At 38.4% G+C, this 21,255-nt stretch overlaps 1 protein-coding gene across 3 annotated transcripts in view; it reads left to right on the plus strand.

The window, feature by feature from the left end:
• OMA1 (OMA1 zinc metallopeptidase) overlaps nucleotides 1-12,049 on the plus strand; it is a 71,937-nt gene extending 59,888 nt beyond the window's left edge. For all 3 annotated transcript variants that reach the window (XM_025427799.2, XM_025427800.3, XM_025427804.3), the window contains one exon: nucleotides 11,597-12,049. In XM_025427799.2, the coding sequence (XP_025283584.1) occupies nucleotides 11,597-11,809 (213 nt within the window). In that variant the 3' untranslated portion in view covers nucleotides 11,810-12,049. The remainder of the gene's footprint in view (nucleotides 1-11,596) is intronic.
• Nucleotides 12,050-21,255: the final 9,206 nt, after the last annotated feature.

A 21,255-nucleotide genomic window follows, 5' to 3' on the forward strand; every position in this document is an offset into this window, starting at 1 on the left:
GATGCTCAACCACTGAGCCACCCAAGTGTTCCCGAAAAAAAATTTTTAAGGTAAAATCATGACTTTTTTTTGGTAAAATCATGACTTACACAAAAATAAGATGAGGGATCCCTGGGTGGCGCAGCGGTTTGGCGCCTGCCTTTGGCCCAGGGCGCGATCCTGGAGACCCGGGATTGAATCCCACGTCAGGCTCCCGGTGCATGGAGCCTGCTTCTCCCTCTGCCTATGTCTCTGCCTCTCTCTCTCTCTCTCTCTGTGTGTGACTATCATAAATAAATAAAAATTAAAAAAAAAATAAGATGAACAAAATCTGAGATTTTCTTTACCTATTAATCCTGAGACAGCCAGTAATATGTTATAGCCAGCTCACAGGAGAATTTCAGAACCATAGGTATATAGACAATCAGGAATGATGAACCAGCTTTACAGATAGATGCAAAACTGATGTATTCATGAGGCAATGATCAATTGCATTCCACCAGACAGTTCACTTACATTTCTAAAGACAAGTATTATTTGCATCGTTATTAGTTTTCTACAACTTAGGGAGTTGTAAAACAGCTCTAAGGCCTTGAAAGGCAGAGGTGACACTTGATAGGATATCCAGTGATCCTTTTTGCCCATTTCAAAGTCTTTTACAGTTTCTTCTGTTTTTATTTTCTTTTGTCATCCATTTGCTTTTAAGTAAAGACATTAAATCAAATCATCCTGACAGGCCAATATATAAACAGAAGTTTTTGTTTTGTTATTTGTAAGTAGCCACATAGCGTTTTCCTGGCTGTATTACTATTCTGTCTCTTAAAGTAACAACCTACTATTCTCATTCATTTCTGTTAAATTTGTTTCTGTTGAGTTTTTGATTGAGGTTATTGATGCATTTTAAAATCCTAGGCTTTTTTTAAAAAAAGTACATGCTTGCCTACAGAAATTAAGGGAGAGAGCTTGAAGTGCAGTACAAAGAGATTGGTTTCATTTTTCAGGATGTTGGGGAGAAAAAAATTGTATCTACCCTTCAAAGATTCTTCTGGCTGGTCTAAATTAAATTGACATGAGATAGACTAACAGGAGAAAAACAGGTTTAATTTTGTACATATGGAAACCCCACATTCATGAGATGTTCAAAGACAGGTAAAATGAAGTACATATGCCATTCTGAGCTAAGGAATGGGATAAGCACCCTGGGCTTCAAAGGGGAGGAGAGCATTTCACAGGGCAGTTAGAAGAGCAGATGTTTGGTAATGAGGTGTTTGCCCTGCCATATAGATGGGTCACTCAGATAAAATTTATTTCCAGTAATAACTCTTACTCTGGGAAACACCCCCAATTTATATTCTTTTAGGTAGTTAAGAGAGGAGCAGAATCTTCTCTTGAGCCCACAGGGGTTGTTGAATGCCTTCAACTCAAAATAGTCCACATACTAAAATGGCACATTTTAGGGAGACTTTTTCTGCGCCCCTTCAAGGAAAAACATTTAAACCTCTCATGAGTTATTTCAAACTCAAGGTGTAGATGTAAAATCAAGAATGAAGTCACAGAAATGAAGAAATGACAGGTGAATGGAGGATAGAGAGGAAAAACATCTTTAAAAATTTTTTTATTATAAATCTTAAAAACACATGTAAAGATAGAGAATAATTTGAATAATTAATGAATCTCCATTTCCCCCTTATCTTTGTTAGTATCAGTCTTTTTATACTTTTACTTCATTTGAATCTTCTTATTTTTTCCCATTAGTATTTTAATAAATGCTTGACATGATGCTTTCTCCCCAATTACTCCAAAATACATTTTAGAAAGTAGTATCATTTTCATCCACAATTATACTATTATCATTCTTAAGAGAATTTATAGTAATTCCTTATTAAAAATAAATATCCTGTCCATATGCAAATTTTTTGTCTCAAAATACAGTTTTACCATTGGTTTATTCAAATTCGAATCCACCAAGTCCATGTGTTGCATTTAGTTGTTTTGTCCCTTACATCTCTGACTTCAGAACAGTGCCCCCCTCCCTTTTGTTTTGTTTTTAAACATACCATTGACTTGTTGAATAAATCTAGTTTCAACATTCTTTATTTATGTGATTACTTTTTTGTGATATCGTTTAACTGCTGTTAAAAAACAAAGTTCAACTGAGTAAATTTAAAGACCAGATTGGCTTTATTCAGTGATTTGTGAATTAGGCAGCAGCTGGTCTAGCAATAGAAAGGAGCTCCAAATAACTGAACAAAATGGGAGACTTCTATAAGCAGAAGAGGACAGGGACAAGGAAAGAGGGGTTACCCATATTTCTTTGGGGGTTGAAAGGGATCTACTGGAAGATTACCTTACTAAATGCTGACTGGGAAATTCTAGATTTACTGGTTTAAGATTCCATTTCTGGAAGAGGTTCAAACTGCAGTTAGGTTAGCTATTAAGTCTTGGTTTGCTAATGTGGGGCTTACCACAAATGAGTCTGTTTTGGGACTGTTGCTCCTCTCTTCTTTTTTTAACACTTGTTTCTCTGTATACCTGTAAACAGAAGTTAAATTTTGGCAGGAATATTTTATAGGCAGTGTAGCTATGCTTTATATTGTTTCACATCAGGATTCTTTTAATTTGGCTACTCCACATTTAATGATGCTACATTTACCTAGGGGTTGGATGGTGATAGCCTGCCTGGTCCTTCTCTTGTCAACATGATTTTCCCTTGTATGGCCAGCAAGTGATTGTAGGTTAATGATTTAGCGCTCTGTAAATATCCAGTTTTTCAGCAACCTGAGAAGTTTTTTTGATTGAGGGGAACTGTCATTGTCCTCTGTCTCAAAAGGCTAACCTGCATGTGTGTCTTCAGGAGGAATCTATGTAAAAAAAGAAAGAAGGGAATCAGAACAGCCAAATCAAATCTAATGGAAGAAAAGATGTTACAGCCACATTTTTCTCCTATTCAAGAATAGATTTAAGAGATAGATAAGAGATTTAAAAAAAAATAAGAATGACAGTGAGTACATAAAGGTTGAAAAGAAAGATGATTGTAGGTTATTGTATTTAAAAGATATTTTGTGTGTGAGTGTCCTTAACTAATAATATCACAAGGACCCTCATCTAAACTAAATCTAAGAATAACAACAGAAAGCCTCTGAAATGCCCATTTCCTTCCTGTAAGGTAAGCTTCAAAGAGTAGAAAAATCTAAAACAAAAACAAAAACAAATTTCAGGTATAATTTAAAAGTTTTCCTGCTTAGGAGAGGATAGCCTAGGTGCCCCCCTGAAGCTGGCATGAGAAGGCTGATTTAACTACATTGAAAGTGACAGAAGAAGAAAGAATGACTTCTAAGATACATCTGTTCTGGAAAATTGCTAAACTTATGAATACAACAAACAAGCTGTAAAACTTTCAGTGAAGGCTGTAAAGAGCAGAACTGATGCCCCAAGCAAAGGCTCGTTGATGCTAGGTATAAAGGAACATAGCACAACCAAATTAAAACACCCAAAGCTAAAAAATAAGTCTAAAAAAATGAAGGAACACTGAAAAGACACAGGAAATCAAGCTACATAAAACTGTGGAAAAGACGACCAGTACCTTCATTTATGTCTTAATTTCGTTGACTGTGTTTTCTATAACACATCTCATTTAGATGTGTTATAGATTTAGATAACATTTCTTAAGATGGATTTTTAGAACCCCAGAGCATCATGCCTGAGATGCCCTGAAATGACAATGCCTAGACATTTAAATTGTCAAGTGTTTAATCTTCATCACAAAGATAGGATTTTATAAGTTGCCAAGTATAAAGAGAAAATATAGTCACATATGAGTAAGAATGACTTTACATCTTACCTTTTAGACTTTGGAGAAGTCTAAGCATTTACGGGAAAAGAAATAAAGCCAAAAAAAAATAGTGGCAGTAATACACTTTGGTATGCTATCTAGCCAAACCAACTTTTCCTTCTTTAAGATAGAAGATCCCTTAATACATGGAACACATAAAACAGTGAAGTACTTAGTAGCTAGCAATTCTCTTTGCAGAATCTATGATGATAAAAAATAGAATTTATAGTTTAATCTGTTTACAAATGATTATGATTCTAGCTTGCCCCGGGCTATTCTTAGAAAACCACAGATAGAGTAAGTAGTTAATAAAGAATTGAATTGAAAGTATGAAAAAATAAGATTCAACTGACACAAAAAACTAAATGCTACGAAAAAGATGTATTTTTTTCCCCAAATGTACATACATCTTCAGAAAAATACTGGTCTTAAATTGGACAAAAATACATATACTTAATATGAAAATATTATGGTTAAAATTATCAGAACATAGTACATTAAAATTAATATAACAAAAATTAAAATATGGTCACCCACATGAAAATTAAAATAAAATTCTTGTGTGTATAAGACAAGAAAGAAATGCATAGACAAGAAGAGCATGCCTTAGAATCAAAGAAAATTGTAATGGTTGTAGTTATATTTTCATGGATTGCTGTCAAACCTATATGTAAAGAAAAAAATTATCAATTTTATGTCTGTATTAGTAAAAGAGAAAAAGAGAAAGGAAATCAAGAAATATAGTGTACCTCAGACAGGGAAAATAAAATTAAGCAGAAATAAACAAAATTATAATAGTTGATTGTTTCAGAAATTTTGTCAAAGTGAAAATTACTAAATCAGTTAGACAAAGAGGATCAGGAGAAGAGCTACGATAATTAACATACAGGAAAACCAAAATACTTGAGAGAATGTTATTTTTAGGTAGATGATGTTAATTAATGGCTCAGGTCAAAATCAGAAGTAATTAAAGTGTGTGCATGCATGAGCATGTATGTGTGAGAGAGAGAGAACTGCCAGAGTGGATATAGCTAGAAGTAGAAATTGTAACTAGAATGTACCTCCTCAAATTAATTTTTGAAGAAAGAGGTAAGGTATAATTAAATCAAATAAATAAAAACAACTGTATCAGAAACCCAGAGTCATAACAAATTAGCAAAGGAAAGAGCACCTAGCCCTGATGGGGATTTACTTTGGAGAATTTTTGAAAGTTTAAAGAACAGTTATTCAGTGAATAATTAACTCTAGCTTCAAAATATAGAAAGGGGCATTGTTAATTATCTGATTCATTTTATGAACATTTTGTTTTGACAAATTGATAAAAATACCACCTTTAAAAGAATTTATGGACTGGGGTCATTAACCAGCAAACAGTACAGTACTAGGTGACAATAATTATTTACTTGGAGCAAGTAAATTATCCTCAAATACATGGGTAGCATAATAAAAGCAGTGCTGTTAACACAGAGGAAGGAACTCAGGACTCATTTTTTATTCCTTCTCTATATCTTGTCTACTGCCCCTTCTCCATCACCATCATCCCTTACCTGGTTTGACTGCAGTCATATCCTATTTTAATCTTTTCCATTTTCCACCTCATCCCCCAACAGCCTGTTTGCAGTACAGTAGCCAGAATGATCTTTTAAATGTCATTTCCCTACATAAAACCTTTTAGCAGCATCTCTTGAATTTAGAATAAAAATCCCGACTCCTTGCTCAGCCTTTAAGTCAGGTAATTTGGCTGCTGCTTCCTTCTTCAGCTTTTTCACATGCTCCTCTCCCCCAGATTGTCCTGGATTCCAGTTCTTTCATACTGAGCTTGTTTCCTCCTCACTGCTCCCCTGCTGACTCTGCAGCCTGAAATATTCTTCCCTCAGCTCCTTACACAAATGCCATCTCCCTTCAGAAATTTTCCTTGATTCCCCCAGTTTCAAATAGCCCTTCCTCTGTGCATTCTCTAACAAAGTTCTCGGTTTTGTCTCTTCACACACTTAACTAAAATGCTCTTGTTGACTTGCTTATTGTCTGACTCCTCCTCTTAAGAATGTAAGGCCCTTACTCACTGCTATATCCTTAGTGCCCTTGACAGTGTCTGAGATGCTTAATGAATATTTGTTACATGATTGCATGATAGGTCATTATAGGCAAGATAACTAAAATAATATTGGGTTGAAAATAGAAAAATAGGGCAGTGCAGTTGAGTAGCAGTTACATTCCCTCATGGGAGTTTAGCATATAGAAAACTAAGAATTGATAATGGGAAAAGGATGCTTAAGTAGTATAAAAATAGCAGTGGTCTTGGGAGCTTTGGGTTTTAATTCTGACCTGCCTACCTAATTTTGCAGAAGTTATCTAATCCAACCTTCAGGTTCTTCATCTGTAAAATTGCAATAACATTATCTCTTGGCTGATGTACGTACTTGAGTGTGTGTGTGGGGGTAAGGTCCTGCTTCCTTCCCTCTTTCCTTCCCTCCCTCTCTTATAAGGCACTTCAATAATAAACATACTCCATTGGGACCAAGATTTCAAAAGTGCTTCATACCATAGCACCAGTTGAGATAACGTAAGTAAAATACCTGGCACAGTTCAGGGCACATAGGAGATGAACAGTATGGTAGTTTCTTCCACCTCTAGTGGGAATCTGTAGGCTAACCGATTCTGTAGTTAACTCCAGTCTTCCTTGGGATTCTTAGAATTTGTGTGTGTGTGTGTGTGTGTATATTTTTTTTTTTTAAGATTTTATCTATTTATTCATGAAAGAGAGAGAGATTGAGAGAGAGAGGCAGAGACATTAGGCAGAAGGAGAAGCAGACTCTTCATGGGGAACCTGATATGGGACTCAATCCTAGGACACTGGGATCACGACCTGAGCCAAAGAGGGACAGACGCTTAATCACTGAGCCACCCAGGTGTCCCAGAACTGTATATTTTTATTATTAGAGTACATTCTTGCTTTCTCTTAGACTCTCAACTCTTGAGAGTGTCTTCCCTATGACATTTATCATAATGATTTATTCATAGCTTGTGTTCTATAGGTGTTTCTTTAAAATTCAGCATGCATTTATTAAGTGCCTGTTATGTGCAGTGCATAAAGTTAAATGTAGAAAACAAAGTAAAGGCAATGGAAGGGCATATCCTTCTAGTTGTGTATAGTGGGAAAATATTGCTCACTTTTAAAGAGATATTTAATAAATGTATTTAATAAGACAGATTTGAATTTATAAAAATAAAATATGTTGACACCCTGAAATTTGGTAAAATAAATGTGGAAAAAAAGGAAAGTAAGAAATAAAAATATTTCACCAACATAGGTGATAAAATCTTACTATGCAAAATAGATGAAATTTGATAGAAATGTATGTGGTTTGTAATAGGGTTTTGTTAGATGGAGGAGAGAAACAAATCACACATGTAGAAATATTAAGAGAAAACCTTTATGAAAAATAAAAAAAGAAAAATACATAGTTTTTCTAGCAATTAAGCATAGCTTATACATCTCAAAAGGACATTTATTTAGTAAAAAATGTATTTAAGAAACAAAATATGGTGCAAAAAAAACTAGTACAAAAGCATTGTATAAAAGCATCAAAAGCAAAAACAACAAAAGTGGGTTTTAATCCCTTTTTTTCTAAGCCCTTTCACTTTTATGCCCCTCTTAATTTTTTTTTATTAGACTGTTTTTAAGAGCAGTTTTAGGTTCACAGCAAAATGTCATGGAGGTACAGGAGAGATTTCCCATATACTCCTTGCCTCTGCTAGGTTCCCCCACTATCAAAGTCCTGCACCAGAGTGGTACATTTATTACAAAAGATGAATCTACACTGGCCCATCTTCAGGACCCAAAGTCCATTTATATGAGGGTTCACTCTTGGTGTATATTCTGTGGGTTGTGACAAATACAATGACTTGTATTCACCATTACAGTGTCACACAGTAGTTTCATTGCTCTAAAAATACCCTCTCTCCCTGCTCAGCCTCGACAACCATGGGTCTTTTTAGTATCTCCATAGTTTGCCTTTTCCAAAATGTTACGTGTGTAGCAGGAATCATATGTTATACAGCCTTTTTAGATAGATTTTTTTGGCTTAAAAAATTTAAGTTTCCTTCCTGAGTTTTCCTGGCTTGATAGATCATTCCTTCTTAGTGCTCAGTAATATTCCACTATCTAGATGTAATACAGATCATTATTTCTCCATTTACCTACTAAGGTAACCAAATTCTAAGGACATTTGGTTTCTCCAAGTTTGAGCAGTTATGAATAAAGCTGCAATAAACATTTGCCAAGCAATTTTTTGTTCCCTGCCAGTCACTTAACCTCTTTGGGGTTCAGTTTCCTCAATCTGTAAACTGTACTTGATGATTTCTAAGGATTCTGAGGTTTGAGATGATACAGTTATCTGGATAAAAATCATGAAATACTATGTTATACTGATTATGAATAACTTTTGTAGGCCTTTATGCTGAAAACATTATAAGTTGGCAAAGCCTTCCTGGTAGAAAGCAATCTGGTCCTGTATAAACTAAAATTATACTCTGTTCTGATCATTCTGTTTTGGGGGTATACTTCAAGTAAACCCAAATGGAGGTTATAAAATAACATTTTTTCTTTAAGCAAAGATTTTCATAGGGTAATTTGTTATTTATTTTTAAATACTGTATTTATTTAGAAAGAGAATGCATGCATGTGCACACAAGTAGGGGGGTGGGATACAGGGAGAGGGTGAAGTCAACTCCCCACTGAGCAGGGAGCCCTATGCAGGGCTTGATCTCAGGACCTGAGATCCTGACCTGAGCTTAGGCAGCTGCTTAACCGACTGAGCTACCCAGGCACCCCCATAGGGTAATTTATTAAACAAAACAAAACAAAAAAACCTATGGAAACAATTCAAGTACCCTGTAATGGGGAAATGCAGGGTAAATTGTGTGAGGGCAGGGGCCATGACTATTCAGACTGATATGTGCTTAGCACCTCACTCAATGTGGTGTTCCAAATATTGGCTGAATGTGAAAATGCTGAAAAAGAACTTAGGGGAGAGAGAAGACCTTTCACTGAATATAAAAGATTATATGGCATTCTGCTTTTCCTTTCATTTGCTGCTTCACCTCTCTCATGGCTTCACTCAGCTGTTACCAGCTCTTACCTGCTGGACTCCATACTTGCCCCTTTACTGACCCCAGTGAATGTCTTAGGCATGTGATATAGCAGCCATAATGTAGTGGCTTCTCACTTGGAAAAGGACATCACCGTGGTTGGAAAGGAGTAGACCGTGTGTCCCCATTTTGCCAGGGCAGTCTCAGTCTGTGCTTGAGGTCTCACTGCAAATCGTAATAGAATCTTCCACTCTTACAGGTGGCTGGGTTCAGACAGCAGGGCACCATTTAGCTGAGGGTCTGTCTTTTTGTTGTGAAACATTTGCTTAATTTTTCAGTTCGGTTTACTTTAATAAACATTTTTTTTTTTTTAATGCTCAGTATATGATTGTGAGATACAAAGAAAATTCAGATAAGGCCCAGTCACCACAGAATTTCACTTTAATGCTTTTTCCTCTTTAGTTTATTTTGGTAACTCATAGTCCTTTGGAATCAGAAGTGTTCCTAGGTCCAAGCTTCTGCCCTGGCCTCATCAATTTTTTTTTGGTTTGCCTCTGGCTTCATGCCTTTCTCTCCCTTGGAACTTAAAGGAATACTCTTTTAAGAACCTGTGCTCCTACCACGTGGCACTCTGGGTGTTTGGGATGATGGAATTCCTCACTCAAACCCTTTTGAGCTTGCTCCTAGGCTCTCTTCCCTTGGATACATGTACACAAGACCCCTCACAGTGCCTGCTAAACCAGGGATGGGAGAAGAAGGGAATGGATGGCAGGTCAGTGGCAGGAGGATGGCCAGGCTCCCTGCAACCTTATATGTTGCAGAATTCAACCCTGCTTTTCAGGGTTACTTTCAATGTATATTCTTCAAAGTAGGAGAATAGAACATATTTTTTGTAGTAGTTTATTAGCTTGACTTACCGCTTTCAATATTTAAGCATGATATTTGAGCGTCCAGTTACATTCTTGCCATGAATCCCACAGATATCAGGGGCAGGCCCACTCATAGTAAAACCTAGAATCCTTACCATGACACATGAGATCATACATAATCTGCTCTTGCCCCTACCCTGCTCACTGCAGCTGCGCTGGCTTCCTCATTGTTCCAGAACAGTCCAGGCATGCTCCCATTTCAGATCTTCACACTTCCTGCTGCTGCCTCTTGGAATGCTCTTCTTCCAAGTACCCATGTGACCTCTTCCCTCATGTCCTTCAGGTCTCCCTCCCTCCTCGCTGCACCACCCCTACAAGCAGCACCCCCTCCCCACTGCCATCATTATTTTATCAGTGAAACCTCACCGGGCTAATCTTTCCAAAATTTTACTAACCCCCAAATACTGACTGTCTCCTTCCCTGCTTTACTTACTTCCCTTAACATGCATCACTATAAAAAGTTAGAATAAAAAACTAAACTAGGTCCCTCCCCTAAATATCTTTCTTTTAACCCCCATTAGATATAAAATGTTTTTTCCTTAAAAATTTTCTATTTTAGAAAAAAAAAATTCTATTTTAGTTTTTATGTCTTTTTTGGTATATTTTTTTTATTGGAGTTCGATTTGCCAATATATAGTATAACACCCAAGTGCTCATCCCATCAAGTGCTGCCCTCAGTGCCCATCACCCAGTCACCCCATTCCCCTGCCCACCTCCCCTTCACTACCCCTTGTTTGTTTCCCAGAGTTAGGAGCCTCTCATGTTGTCACCCTCTCTGATATTTCCCACTCATTTTCTCTCCTTTCCCCTATAATCCCTTTCACTATTTTTTATATTCCCTGTATGAATGAAACCAGAGTTTTTATATCTTAAGGTCATTTATGTATCCACTTTAAAGAATCACATAGATCTCCAAGTCTAGTTATTTAAAGCTGCAGTCCCTCTACCTTGCCCTAAATTTTTTAAGGGTAACCATTTTCAGCTCTCTTAAATGATACTTTTGGTATTTCCCACCATAACTATATAACAAACATACTTATATTGCTACTTCCTAACTTTTCAGTTTTAGGCATTACCAGTTTACTTACTCTGTAGGGGATGAGAACTAAGCTTCCCCTTACCATTGGGGCATACCCCATGCACATACACACATGGTCAGCTGTCAGCTTTCCCTCTTCCCAGTATTTAGTTGTGATTTTGGATAGGTCAAGCTTCGGTGTTTTTAAAACTGTTAAACGCCCCTCACAGCTGAGCCATGTTGTATACTGTGACTACTTTTCCTATAGCATTTTATTTTTCCTGGAATTAAAAACTATCATTATTTTGATTTGTTTACTTTCCTAGGTTATTAGCATCAGTGCTCCCTCGACTGCCCTAGTTATGTGTATCTTCTTTGAGTATGTTCACATTTCTACATGCATTGTTTTCTTTTCTGAGTCTTCAGCTCTTTTAAAATCTGGATGGATGTTCTTACGATCAGGCCTAGCTTGACTAAAATCATAGACACATAAGAAGTCTTGTTTATTCCAATAGGACATCAGTCAGTCACTTCAGATATTCATTACTGTGTGAACAAATAATGAAAATGTAACTATGTTTCTTGAATTTCTGTATGGTTCTCTTTCATGTATTGTAATTAAGACACCTTTTATTCCAAAAAATACAGAATGTTTTCTTATATTTCATTGTATTACAAAGAGCATATTAGGAATTACTGGAAAAATTTTAATACATTTATGTATGTATATTTTTGTATTATTTCTAGGCTCTTAAAATTAGAGAGATCTGTAATTGCCCACCACTTTCAGGACCAGACCCTCGATTACTATTCAAACTCAGCATGAAGCATTTTCTGGAAGAATCGGAGAAAGAAAACCTAAAAATCACTGCTGAGAAACAGAAAATGGATACTCTTACCATTCAACAACAGAAGCAAATACCCTTAACATACATAGTTGAGAAAAGAACTGGCAGTTGAATTAAAATTTATGAGACACAGGATATATGAAGAATGTATCAACTCTTACCATTTTTATGTTACTTTTTAAAAAATGATGTTTGAGATAAAAAAATGTATATTCAGGGTCAAATCATGTATATTACAAGTATTATCTAAATTCTTCAAGGTATTTTCATGAAATATTGATGTATTTTAATCTATTTTAAAATATCTTCAATGAGGAAAATGTCACAGAATAAATTTATATTCCACATTTTACTCTGTCTCATACTTGCTTTTCATTTGGAAGGCAGACCTCTAGTGGATGAAAAATCAGAATGTGCAGTAATTCTTAATGTAGAGAGAGTTATGGCCGAGCATAAACTGGGATTCAGAGTCTGGGTGGTTATGATGAACTGGGAAACTGACCATCTGAAGTATCCGTTTGCAGAAATTGACTTGCACTAGGATAGGATTATGTGGAATAGGGGACCTTGGGATGGAGAATTTCCTGGCCCTCGCTTATGGACTCTGAGGGGAAAAGGGCTATCTAGGCAGAAGCTAAACTGTTTCCACAGGAGGGAAAAGTAGTGACCTTTGTGGTCCAAGTGACAGAGTGAGAAACAAAATGGCAAGAGAGGGTCGCTTCCTTGCAAACATAGTGTGCCACTGACAGTCCAAAGTCCTAACAGAAAGTTGTATCATCTTGGCTCCTTTACAATAGTATGATTTGGGAATCTCAGGGGTTCTCAGAGAAGCCAGTGACCCCGTTCTCATTGAGGGAATACCCAGGAGGGGCAGGAGAAGGTGCAGCCCCCAAGTTGATCTCCCTGGGCAGCAGACATCACCTAAGGGCTGGAAGAAGATGGGGCAGGGAGCACAAGGCACAGCCCTAGCAGTGCTCAGAAATTACTGTTACAGAAGTCTGGAAATAAGTTTCTAAAATGTATTATTATTTGTATAAAATTATCTGTACTCCCAAACTGGTGAAGTCTAGTGATGTTAAGTTTCTATTCACAAGAGGGACATTATTCTTGAAACACGTTATATTAAGTAGTTTATTGGAGAATTAAAAGGGAAAGAAACTATCTTTTATTGACTGTGTACTATGAGCTGGGACCCATGAAGGAGGTTGCAGCGGTCTCCTTTCACGGTGAGAACCAGGCTTGGAGAGGTTATGTAGTATACCCGGTGTCTCTCACCTAGAAAGAGCAAACCTAGATTATCTGACTGCACATCTGTCCATCTTCACAACTCGCAGGTACCTAAAACTAAGCTATCAGAGAAACAGGCACCATCTCCAGGTGTGTGTTAGCTTCCTCATGTATGGCTTCAGTCAGGTAAAAATCTAATTATAAAATCAGGATCACTTCTCTGCAAGATGTCATTTCAGGTGTTCCTTCTCAGACCCTTCTACCAAAAACTGTACATGAAGAGCCTGGGTGAGGCAGGTTAGCAGATAAGAATCTCTCCCTCTGCCTGTAGAAGCTGGTGACTCCTCATTTGGGATGTGTCCTGACACATTTCCTTAGACAAAATAGGTACCTAGCTGTTAAGAGAATTTCAGGGGCTCTTTAAATTACCAGAGATTCCTGGTAAGGAATGTCTTGATCTGTACATAAGACAACACTTGCAAGGAGGAGATTCAGATTAACTGTTCTTCTGGTCGTTGTTCACACTCTGACCATGATTGCAGTTCTGTCAGAGGCTCTCCATAACATGTAAAGTCATTTGGAGAATGTCACCTAGAGGTAAACAGTAAAACACACCGTTAGATTTCCCTGTAGATTTCCTAAGAAAATAGTGTAGTGGAGGCCCTAGTCTATTTTTCCTTCCATCCCATTATCACATCTAATTGTACTGTTCAGACTTTCCAGGAAACATATACAAGTTGACAGAGCACAAAATATATAGAGAATACCTTATAGGGAATATAAAAAAGATATATTTTTTTAACCCATGGGATCAATAAATGTAAAAGAAATGTTACATTTCAGCTCAGGGTTTTAGGAGAACTTAAATAGCAGTTGAAATGTAATATAATATGTATACGCAAGGTCTAAGTTGTATATGGAAAAGACCTAAGTTCTGCATTTAGTTGCATACCATTACTGTCAGGGCTTTTCATATACCCAGAGGATTTAGGTGTCATTGGCTAGTTGCTCAGTTGTTAGGAGCATGATGCCAATAAATACAGGGCACAAATTCAATCTAATCTCTCTAGAACCTGGGCAGTTGTACAACTGTCCTCTGAAACCAAACGAAAGAACAATATATATATTTACTGCTATGTCCCTAATACCTAATAATTTTTGGCGCACTGTGGGTATTCAATTAGTATTTTACTGATACTGTACACTCAACATCATCTGGTCAAAGAATAGTGAAAAACAAGAAAAGAAAGAAGAAGGAAAGAAGAAGAAAGAAGAAAGAAAAGAAAGAAAGAAAGAAAGGAAAGAAAGAAAGAAAGAAAGAAAGAAAGAAAGAAAGAAAGAAAGAAGAAAAGAAAAAGAAAGAAAGAAAGAAAGAAAAAGAAAGAAAGAAAGAAAAGAAAAAGAAAGAAAGAAAAAGAAAGAAAGAAAGAAAGAGAAAGAAAGAAGAGAAAGAAAGAAAGAAAGAAAGAAAGAAAGAAAGAAGAAAGAAAGAAAAAAGAAAGAAAAGAAAGAAAAAAGAAAGAAGAAAGAGAAAAGGAAAGAAAAGACACCTTATGAAATCTGTCTCTTTGTAGCCATGGGACCCTGGGCAAAACATTTCACCTCTGACCCTCACTTATTCATTTGTAAATGGGGATAAGAAATCTTACCTCATAGACTGAAATGATGAAGGCAAATGATGTACTGAAAGCATTTAGCATAATGTGTAGAGCTCCAAACAATAAAAATAGCCATGATTTATTGAATGCTTATTTTGTACCAAGCACGGTGCTAAGCATTTTTCAAACACTGTTGAACCTCACTGCAGCCCTATTTGTGATAGGTAGTCTATTACCCCCCATTATACTCCAGGAATCTGAAGTTTAGAGGGTTAATGAAATTTGTTCAATGTTACTCGATGTATTTAAGATTATTTTACTTCCAAGAACAGAAAAAAAAAAAAAAAAAAAACCAACTCAAGAAACTCAAGAAAATTTATTGCCTTACCTAACAAAAAAGCCCAGAAGTACACTAGCTTTGGACATGATTTAGTCCAAAGGATCATGATATCAGAGCAATGGTTCTTTTCCTCTGCAATTTTTCTCAGCTCTGGCTTCACTCTTCTCTGCTGGTGTCAAGATAGCTGTGCAGCTGCCAGAGTTACATGCTTCATTCACATCCCGTTGAGAAGAGTGGCTCACCTTGCAAATACTGAAACAGAACCCTCAATACTAACTGCACCCTCTAAAGAGCAACTCAGAAGCAACCACAGGGGATGGGGTGATCCTGCCTGGCTGGAGCTGAGGATGGTTACAGTCAGTGCCAACATTTATCCTTTTTCAGCAGGCACAGAAACAAGATCATTCTTTGTAGATTTGGTCCAAAATCATATTTAATCTGAGCAAAAACAAGGTAACATAAGTTTTATGTTGACATGGTAGTAAATCTGCATTAGAATATGGGCTTTATCATTTACAACCTGAAGTATCTCCTACCCTCCAAACCACCCTATGAAACTGGAAGGATTAGTGGTGGTATTTACTTAGGAAGGAGAAGACTCAAGCTTGGAAGGATTATGCAAGTTATCCAAGATGCACCTCAAGTCGATGGCTGGACTGGGATGAGAAGGAAAGGATTCTTGATTTGTAATCCAGTGCTCCTTGAGCAATACCAAATTCTTTGGAGAGGGAGGTATTACCTACATTTTTTATCTGGAAGCTCAGAGATACTAAGCAACTGTGTGCCCAGCACTACTCAGCTCATAATGGCAGAACTGAGATTCAAACCCTCATCTTCTGACCCCCAAACCTGTGCTCTACATCCAGTTACTACCACTTTAGTTGGCAGATCTCATAAAGGAAGTGGCAATGAAAACTGCTCATTTCCCTTCACCCCTCACTTGTGAACCGTAGGGCCAATACCCTCCTTTCTCTTAAAAGCATTCATTTTAATACTCTATGACAGGTGGTAAAAATATTCATTTTAAGAGTATTGATATATATGAGGGATACAATTCCTGTGAATCATCTTATGACATGTTTTTATTAGGGTCTGGAGAGCTCCTTAATCTGTGCCGAGAAATACCTCTCACTTTATTACTGGAAAGAACTATGTCAGTGTAGAGCCCCTAACTTCTAACAGAAAACCAGTAGCCTTCAGAGGTAGGCCAGTGACTCCCAGCGTTTCAATCATCAAGGACTCCTTTCACCTGACCTGACTGCATGGATTTTGACAGCACAGAGTTCTGTCTTGAAGAGGTGGAGAGTCTAGATTCAAGACCAAGGCTTCTTGGGGTGCCAGCTGTTTAGGGGTTGAGTTAGTTGGGCATGGGGTGTAAGTCACAGTGTGGTCCTGCCCCCGTGTCTCAGAATTTCTGTGATATCATCAAAGACCAATCAGGACCTCTGATTGTCATGTGATCTCTGGTATTATCAAAATTCCAGCCAAAAGAAAAATTTGTGATTTTAATTAGTCTGGGTGGCCTAATTATGTGAGAGAAAATATAAAATTTTTAGTTAGGCTCTCTGAAATATTAAGCATAGCTGGCAGAGTCCCAGTGCCATCAGTGAGGACCACAAGGGGCCTGGGACCTCATCCTGGTCAACAGGGATCTAAAGTCCGATTGCTTTTTTTTTCTTTAGACTATAAAAGAAAGTAAAATTGACATGTATTAATTTTGACCAATATATTAAAGTAGAACTATATTTTTGTGGGTTAGGAATAATGGATGATCTACCTAAAGGTCTATATTTAAGGATGTCTTTAAAGTAATTACTGTTTTTGTACAGAAACCAACAAGTTGAATTTTATTTTTTCTACAACTATTCCTCTGATGCTATAGTAGCCTTGAGAGAATCAAGGACAATATGACTAGTCTTGTTTCTGCAGGGATTGGGGGAGGGGGGAGGACATGAGATAGTAACATCTGCCCTGATTACTTCCCAGGATTATTATGGATTTTGAATATAGTTATGTGTGTATACTTTGTACAGTATCCAAACTGCTATACTTCTGCTGATTCTTATATTCTAACATTGTTTTAGTCTGGGCTGTAAGATTATTAGTTAGGAGAGATCATTTCCAAAAGGATGGCCATTGGCCTGATCTAGTACAACACAAAATTGAAGATATGTAAGACAAAGGGAAGCCTATTTATACCATGTTTTGTTTTAGTCCAACTTATGAGTGTGTGTGTGTGTGTGTGTGTATTTAACCCAGTTATTCTATTAATCCTATAATGATCTTTGTCTAGAGAGTGTAACTGGTTTCCATCAATTTCTACTTTCTGATGCTTAAGTCAACGTCTTTCTGGCCAGCCCACTCTTCAGATGATGAACTGAGAGAATGAGGATTCATGTTTGGCGAGTCCTGCTAAGGACAAGACCCCATATCCTTTCTCTCCCTTTAATCCTCACAGCACCTCTTCAAGGCATGGGTTATTTTACCAATTAACAGGGAAATGGAAGCTCACAGGACTGTGTAACTTGGCCAAGGTCACACAGATAGCCTAGGAATTTAACTAGGTTTATGATACACAGAAGCTTTTACTGACTTTGACTTGCTTTGTCTCGCACAAAGTAAATGAGAGCGACTGTTAGGGCAATGCAGGAAACATTTATTTGGGGTCCTCCTTTGTTCTAGGGCCCAAATCTTTTCTCTTGCTCCATAATCCCTGACACTTTCCATGGTCTCCCCTCTCAACACCATCTTTCAACGCGTGCAGTGAGCCAACCAGCTGAATGAAACAAGTTCATTACAAGGGCACAGAAGCCCTCAGGAATGCAAATCAGCACATAGTAAGTGCTCACTGACAAGTCCAAAGACCGAAAGAAAGAATGAATGGATACATATGAATGAATACAGACAAGTGAGCAATAGGGGTTATCTGAATGCTTGAGGCAGTTTTGGGGTGAACTTTATAAGGCAGTGAGGGGAAAGCCTCACCCATGTGCCAGGGTATATCACCTCCTCCCAGAACCCAGCTTCCCACAAACACTCCATAGCAGGTGCAGAAAAATCCTACCAGGGCAGCCCGGGTGGCTCAGAGGTTTAGTGCTGCCTTCAGCCCAGGGTATGATCCTGGAGACCTAGGATCGAGTCCCACGTCAGGCTCCCTGCATGGAGGCTGCTTCTCCCTCTGCCTCTCTCTCTCTCCTCTCTGTTTCTCATGAATAAATAAATAAAATCTTTAAAAAAAAAAAGAAAAATCCTACCAGTTCTCTACCTTCCACTCACTCATTCACTAACCCTATTCTCTGCTTTATTTATCTTCATAGCACTTATCCCTGTCTGAAATCATAGACTTATTTGACTCAACAACTACCCAAAGTTATTTGGGTCGCTAGCTTTGATCTGAGCTGATCACAAATACCCAACTCTTTCTTGTCAAAGGAACTAGTTTAGGAAACCACTGAGCATTTGAGGTCTGAAGATTGGGCTTCAGAGCCTGTCTTCCTTACAAGCTCTATGATGGAATAAGCCACTATGCCTCTCAGAGCCTCTGCTCATCCTCACTGGAATGTCGTGGAGACAGATCATGTCTGCCACATTGCACGGCAAGCCCACCCTCCACCTGGGAGCCACCTGGGGGTTGGAGCTCTGTTGCAGTCATCTTTCTTACTTACTCTTTTTTTTTTTTTTTCTTACTCTTGATCCAAAGCACTGCTCAAGATGCATCTCTTCAATCAATTTAAGAATATAATAGTGGCTAGCATTGCTTTTCAAAGTTGTTGAGCAAACTCTTCACTGTGAGTCTCCCCATTCTATCAAGCAGGCTAATATTCTCCTTAGGCTTGCCCTTAAGAGCTCAGCATCTACAATGAAAGCCAGATGAGGCTGGCTCATTCTAAGTGAATTACTTTATTCTGTAAGACTCAATTTTCTTCCTCTGGAAACTGGAGGTGGTAATAGTTGGGGTTTCATGGTGGTGGGTGGGAGGCCTAAACATATGCTTGGAGCTCAGCCATTTCCTCAGCATGTAGAGGATATGTGCATCAAGAGTACATAGGACCACCTGTGAGGGCCCTCAGGCCACCCAAGATCATCTGCAGCTGGGGTGGAGAGTTTCCAGTACCTTTCTCACCCTGCTGCTTCCTTCTCTGCTGAGGGGTTTCTCTGGCACCTCCTGATTTTGTTCAGCCACCAGCAGGGGCATCTCAGAAGAACAGGGCATTTAACTCCTGCAGAATGTCTCACATCCAGGGGATCAGTGTCAGTGGATAAATGTCTCATACTTTGGGATGATTCTAGGGTATGTTCCACAGTTTGCCAGTAGGTGGGACTGGGACCCCCGTTACCCAGAACTTTAACCTGCTCATTGATACATACTCTGTATAAGCTTCTCTTCCTTACCACTCTCTTCATTTACTTCTCCACATGTGCTTCCCAGCAATCGCTACCAAATGACCTGGTGCCCACCTACCCTACCTTAGTGCCTACCTCAGGGCCTGCTTTGAAGGGAAACCAAACTGTGAAGGTCACTATCAAACTTGTTATTATTGAATCCCCATAACAACTCCACTTAACAGAAGAGAAACTCAAGTTCAGAGAGGTGAAGTAACTGGCCCATAGTTCCACTGCAAATAGTTCTTTCAAAAAAAAATTATTTATTCATGAGAGAGAGAGAGAGAGAGAGAGAGACAGAGAGATAGAGAGAGAGGCAGAGACACAGGCAGAGGGAGAAGCAGTCTCCATACAGGGAGCCCAATGCGGGACTCGATCCTGAGACTCTGGGATCACGCCCCCCAGCTGAAGGCAGACACTCAACTGCTGAGTCACCCAGGTGTCTTCACTGCAAATAGTTCTAATAATCCCTATCTCTGGGGATTGTTTTGGGGAAGTCAAAAGTCTATGAGATATAAATCGGCCTTGTAAACAGTAGTATTGGCATGAGTTGCTTATTGTCCCTTCATAGTGCTACCTCTTCTAATGGTAGTGACATGGACAGTGATGCTCAGATACCCAGAGTAGCCATAAACATGCCTAAGTACAATAGCTAATCATCTCTCCTTCAGGCCACACAGTCAATTCCCAGAGCAGCCTCTCAGTTTGAACCTATTATCTGTGATTCATGGGCTCTGGATCTAGAGTGACCCTAATAGCCACCCATGCAGTGGGAGTTTTGACTTGGAAATCATAGTCCAAGCAAAAAGTGGTATTTACACAAATGTGACAGCTCGTCTGGGAGCAGGAGAAGTTTATTTAACAGCCGGAACAGATTGCAGAGTCACCACTCAATGGCCTCGTCCAGAGCACAGAAATCTGTCAGGAGTCGAAACGTGAAGGAAAGGCAGGCTGGGAAGACAAACCAGTCTTGAGGAGCCTGCTTAGCAGCATTCAAACTTATTCTGGAGAGGACATTTGGGTTGGATTGTTCTGGAGATGTGGTCACTAGGGCTCAGCAAGATCAAGTTACTGACAATAAGATCAGTAATCAGAGCAATAATAAGAGTCACCATTCATTACTGAGACCTCATACAAACCAGGCCCCAAAAGCACTTGACATATTTATTTGATTCCTGCAACAGTTCTGTGAGGTGGCTATGATTGCCCCGCTTTATATATGAATGAAGAAATCAGAGCCCAGGGAGCCTCAGTGACCTGGTGCAGACATCATGGTTTGGACTACCTGAGCTTTTGGGCCCCAGATTAATGCTACCTGGAGGTGTTAGGTGTCAGTATATTGGCTTTTTGGTTGGTTGGTTGGTTGGTTGGTTGGTATATAATGCATGAACACACAGTGTAATGTAGAAAAATATCTTTCAAATCAGATGACCTTAGATTAATTATTTTACTTTCCCAGGACTAATTTCACTCCTCCCAAATATTTGGTAATATCTACCTCCAGAGCACCTGTAAGAAGGCAGTGGGTTTATGCATGTAGTATTTTTCCCTCTCAACTTTGTGGCTTGTAGTCCACTTCCAAAGATGATGTTCATTTTTTTTTAAAGATTTTATTTATTTATTTATTCATGAGAGACACACACACACACACACACAGAGAGGGAGAGGCAGAGACACAGGCAGAGGGAGAAGCAGGCTCCATGCAGAGCCTGACGTGGGACTCAATTCCAGGTCTCCAGGATCATGCCCTGGGCTGAAGTCGGCACTAAACCGCTGAGCCACCCAGGCTACCCTCAAAGATGATTTTCAAAGGAAAGTTTGGGACCAAAATCTGAGAGGAGGAGATTCATTTCTTTGAGGCCAGGCCTCAAATTAGGAGATTTTTGTTGTTGTTGTTGTTGTTGTTGTTTTGGTAAGTCAGAGTATGTCAAGAAACAAACATAAGAATATTTTTCAACAAAATCATTTGTTTTCTACTCAAGGTAACATTGGGTATTAATCAGACATTAC

This window comes from Canis lupus, chromosome 5 (assembly GCF_003254725.2).
Source record: "Canis lupus dingo isolate Sandy chromosome 5, ASM325472v2, whole genome shotgun sequence".
Taxonomy (NCBI): Eukaryota; Metazoa; Chordata; class Mammalia; order Carnivora; family Canidae; genus Canis; species Canis lupus.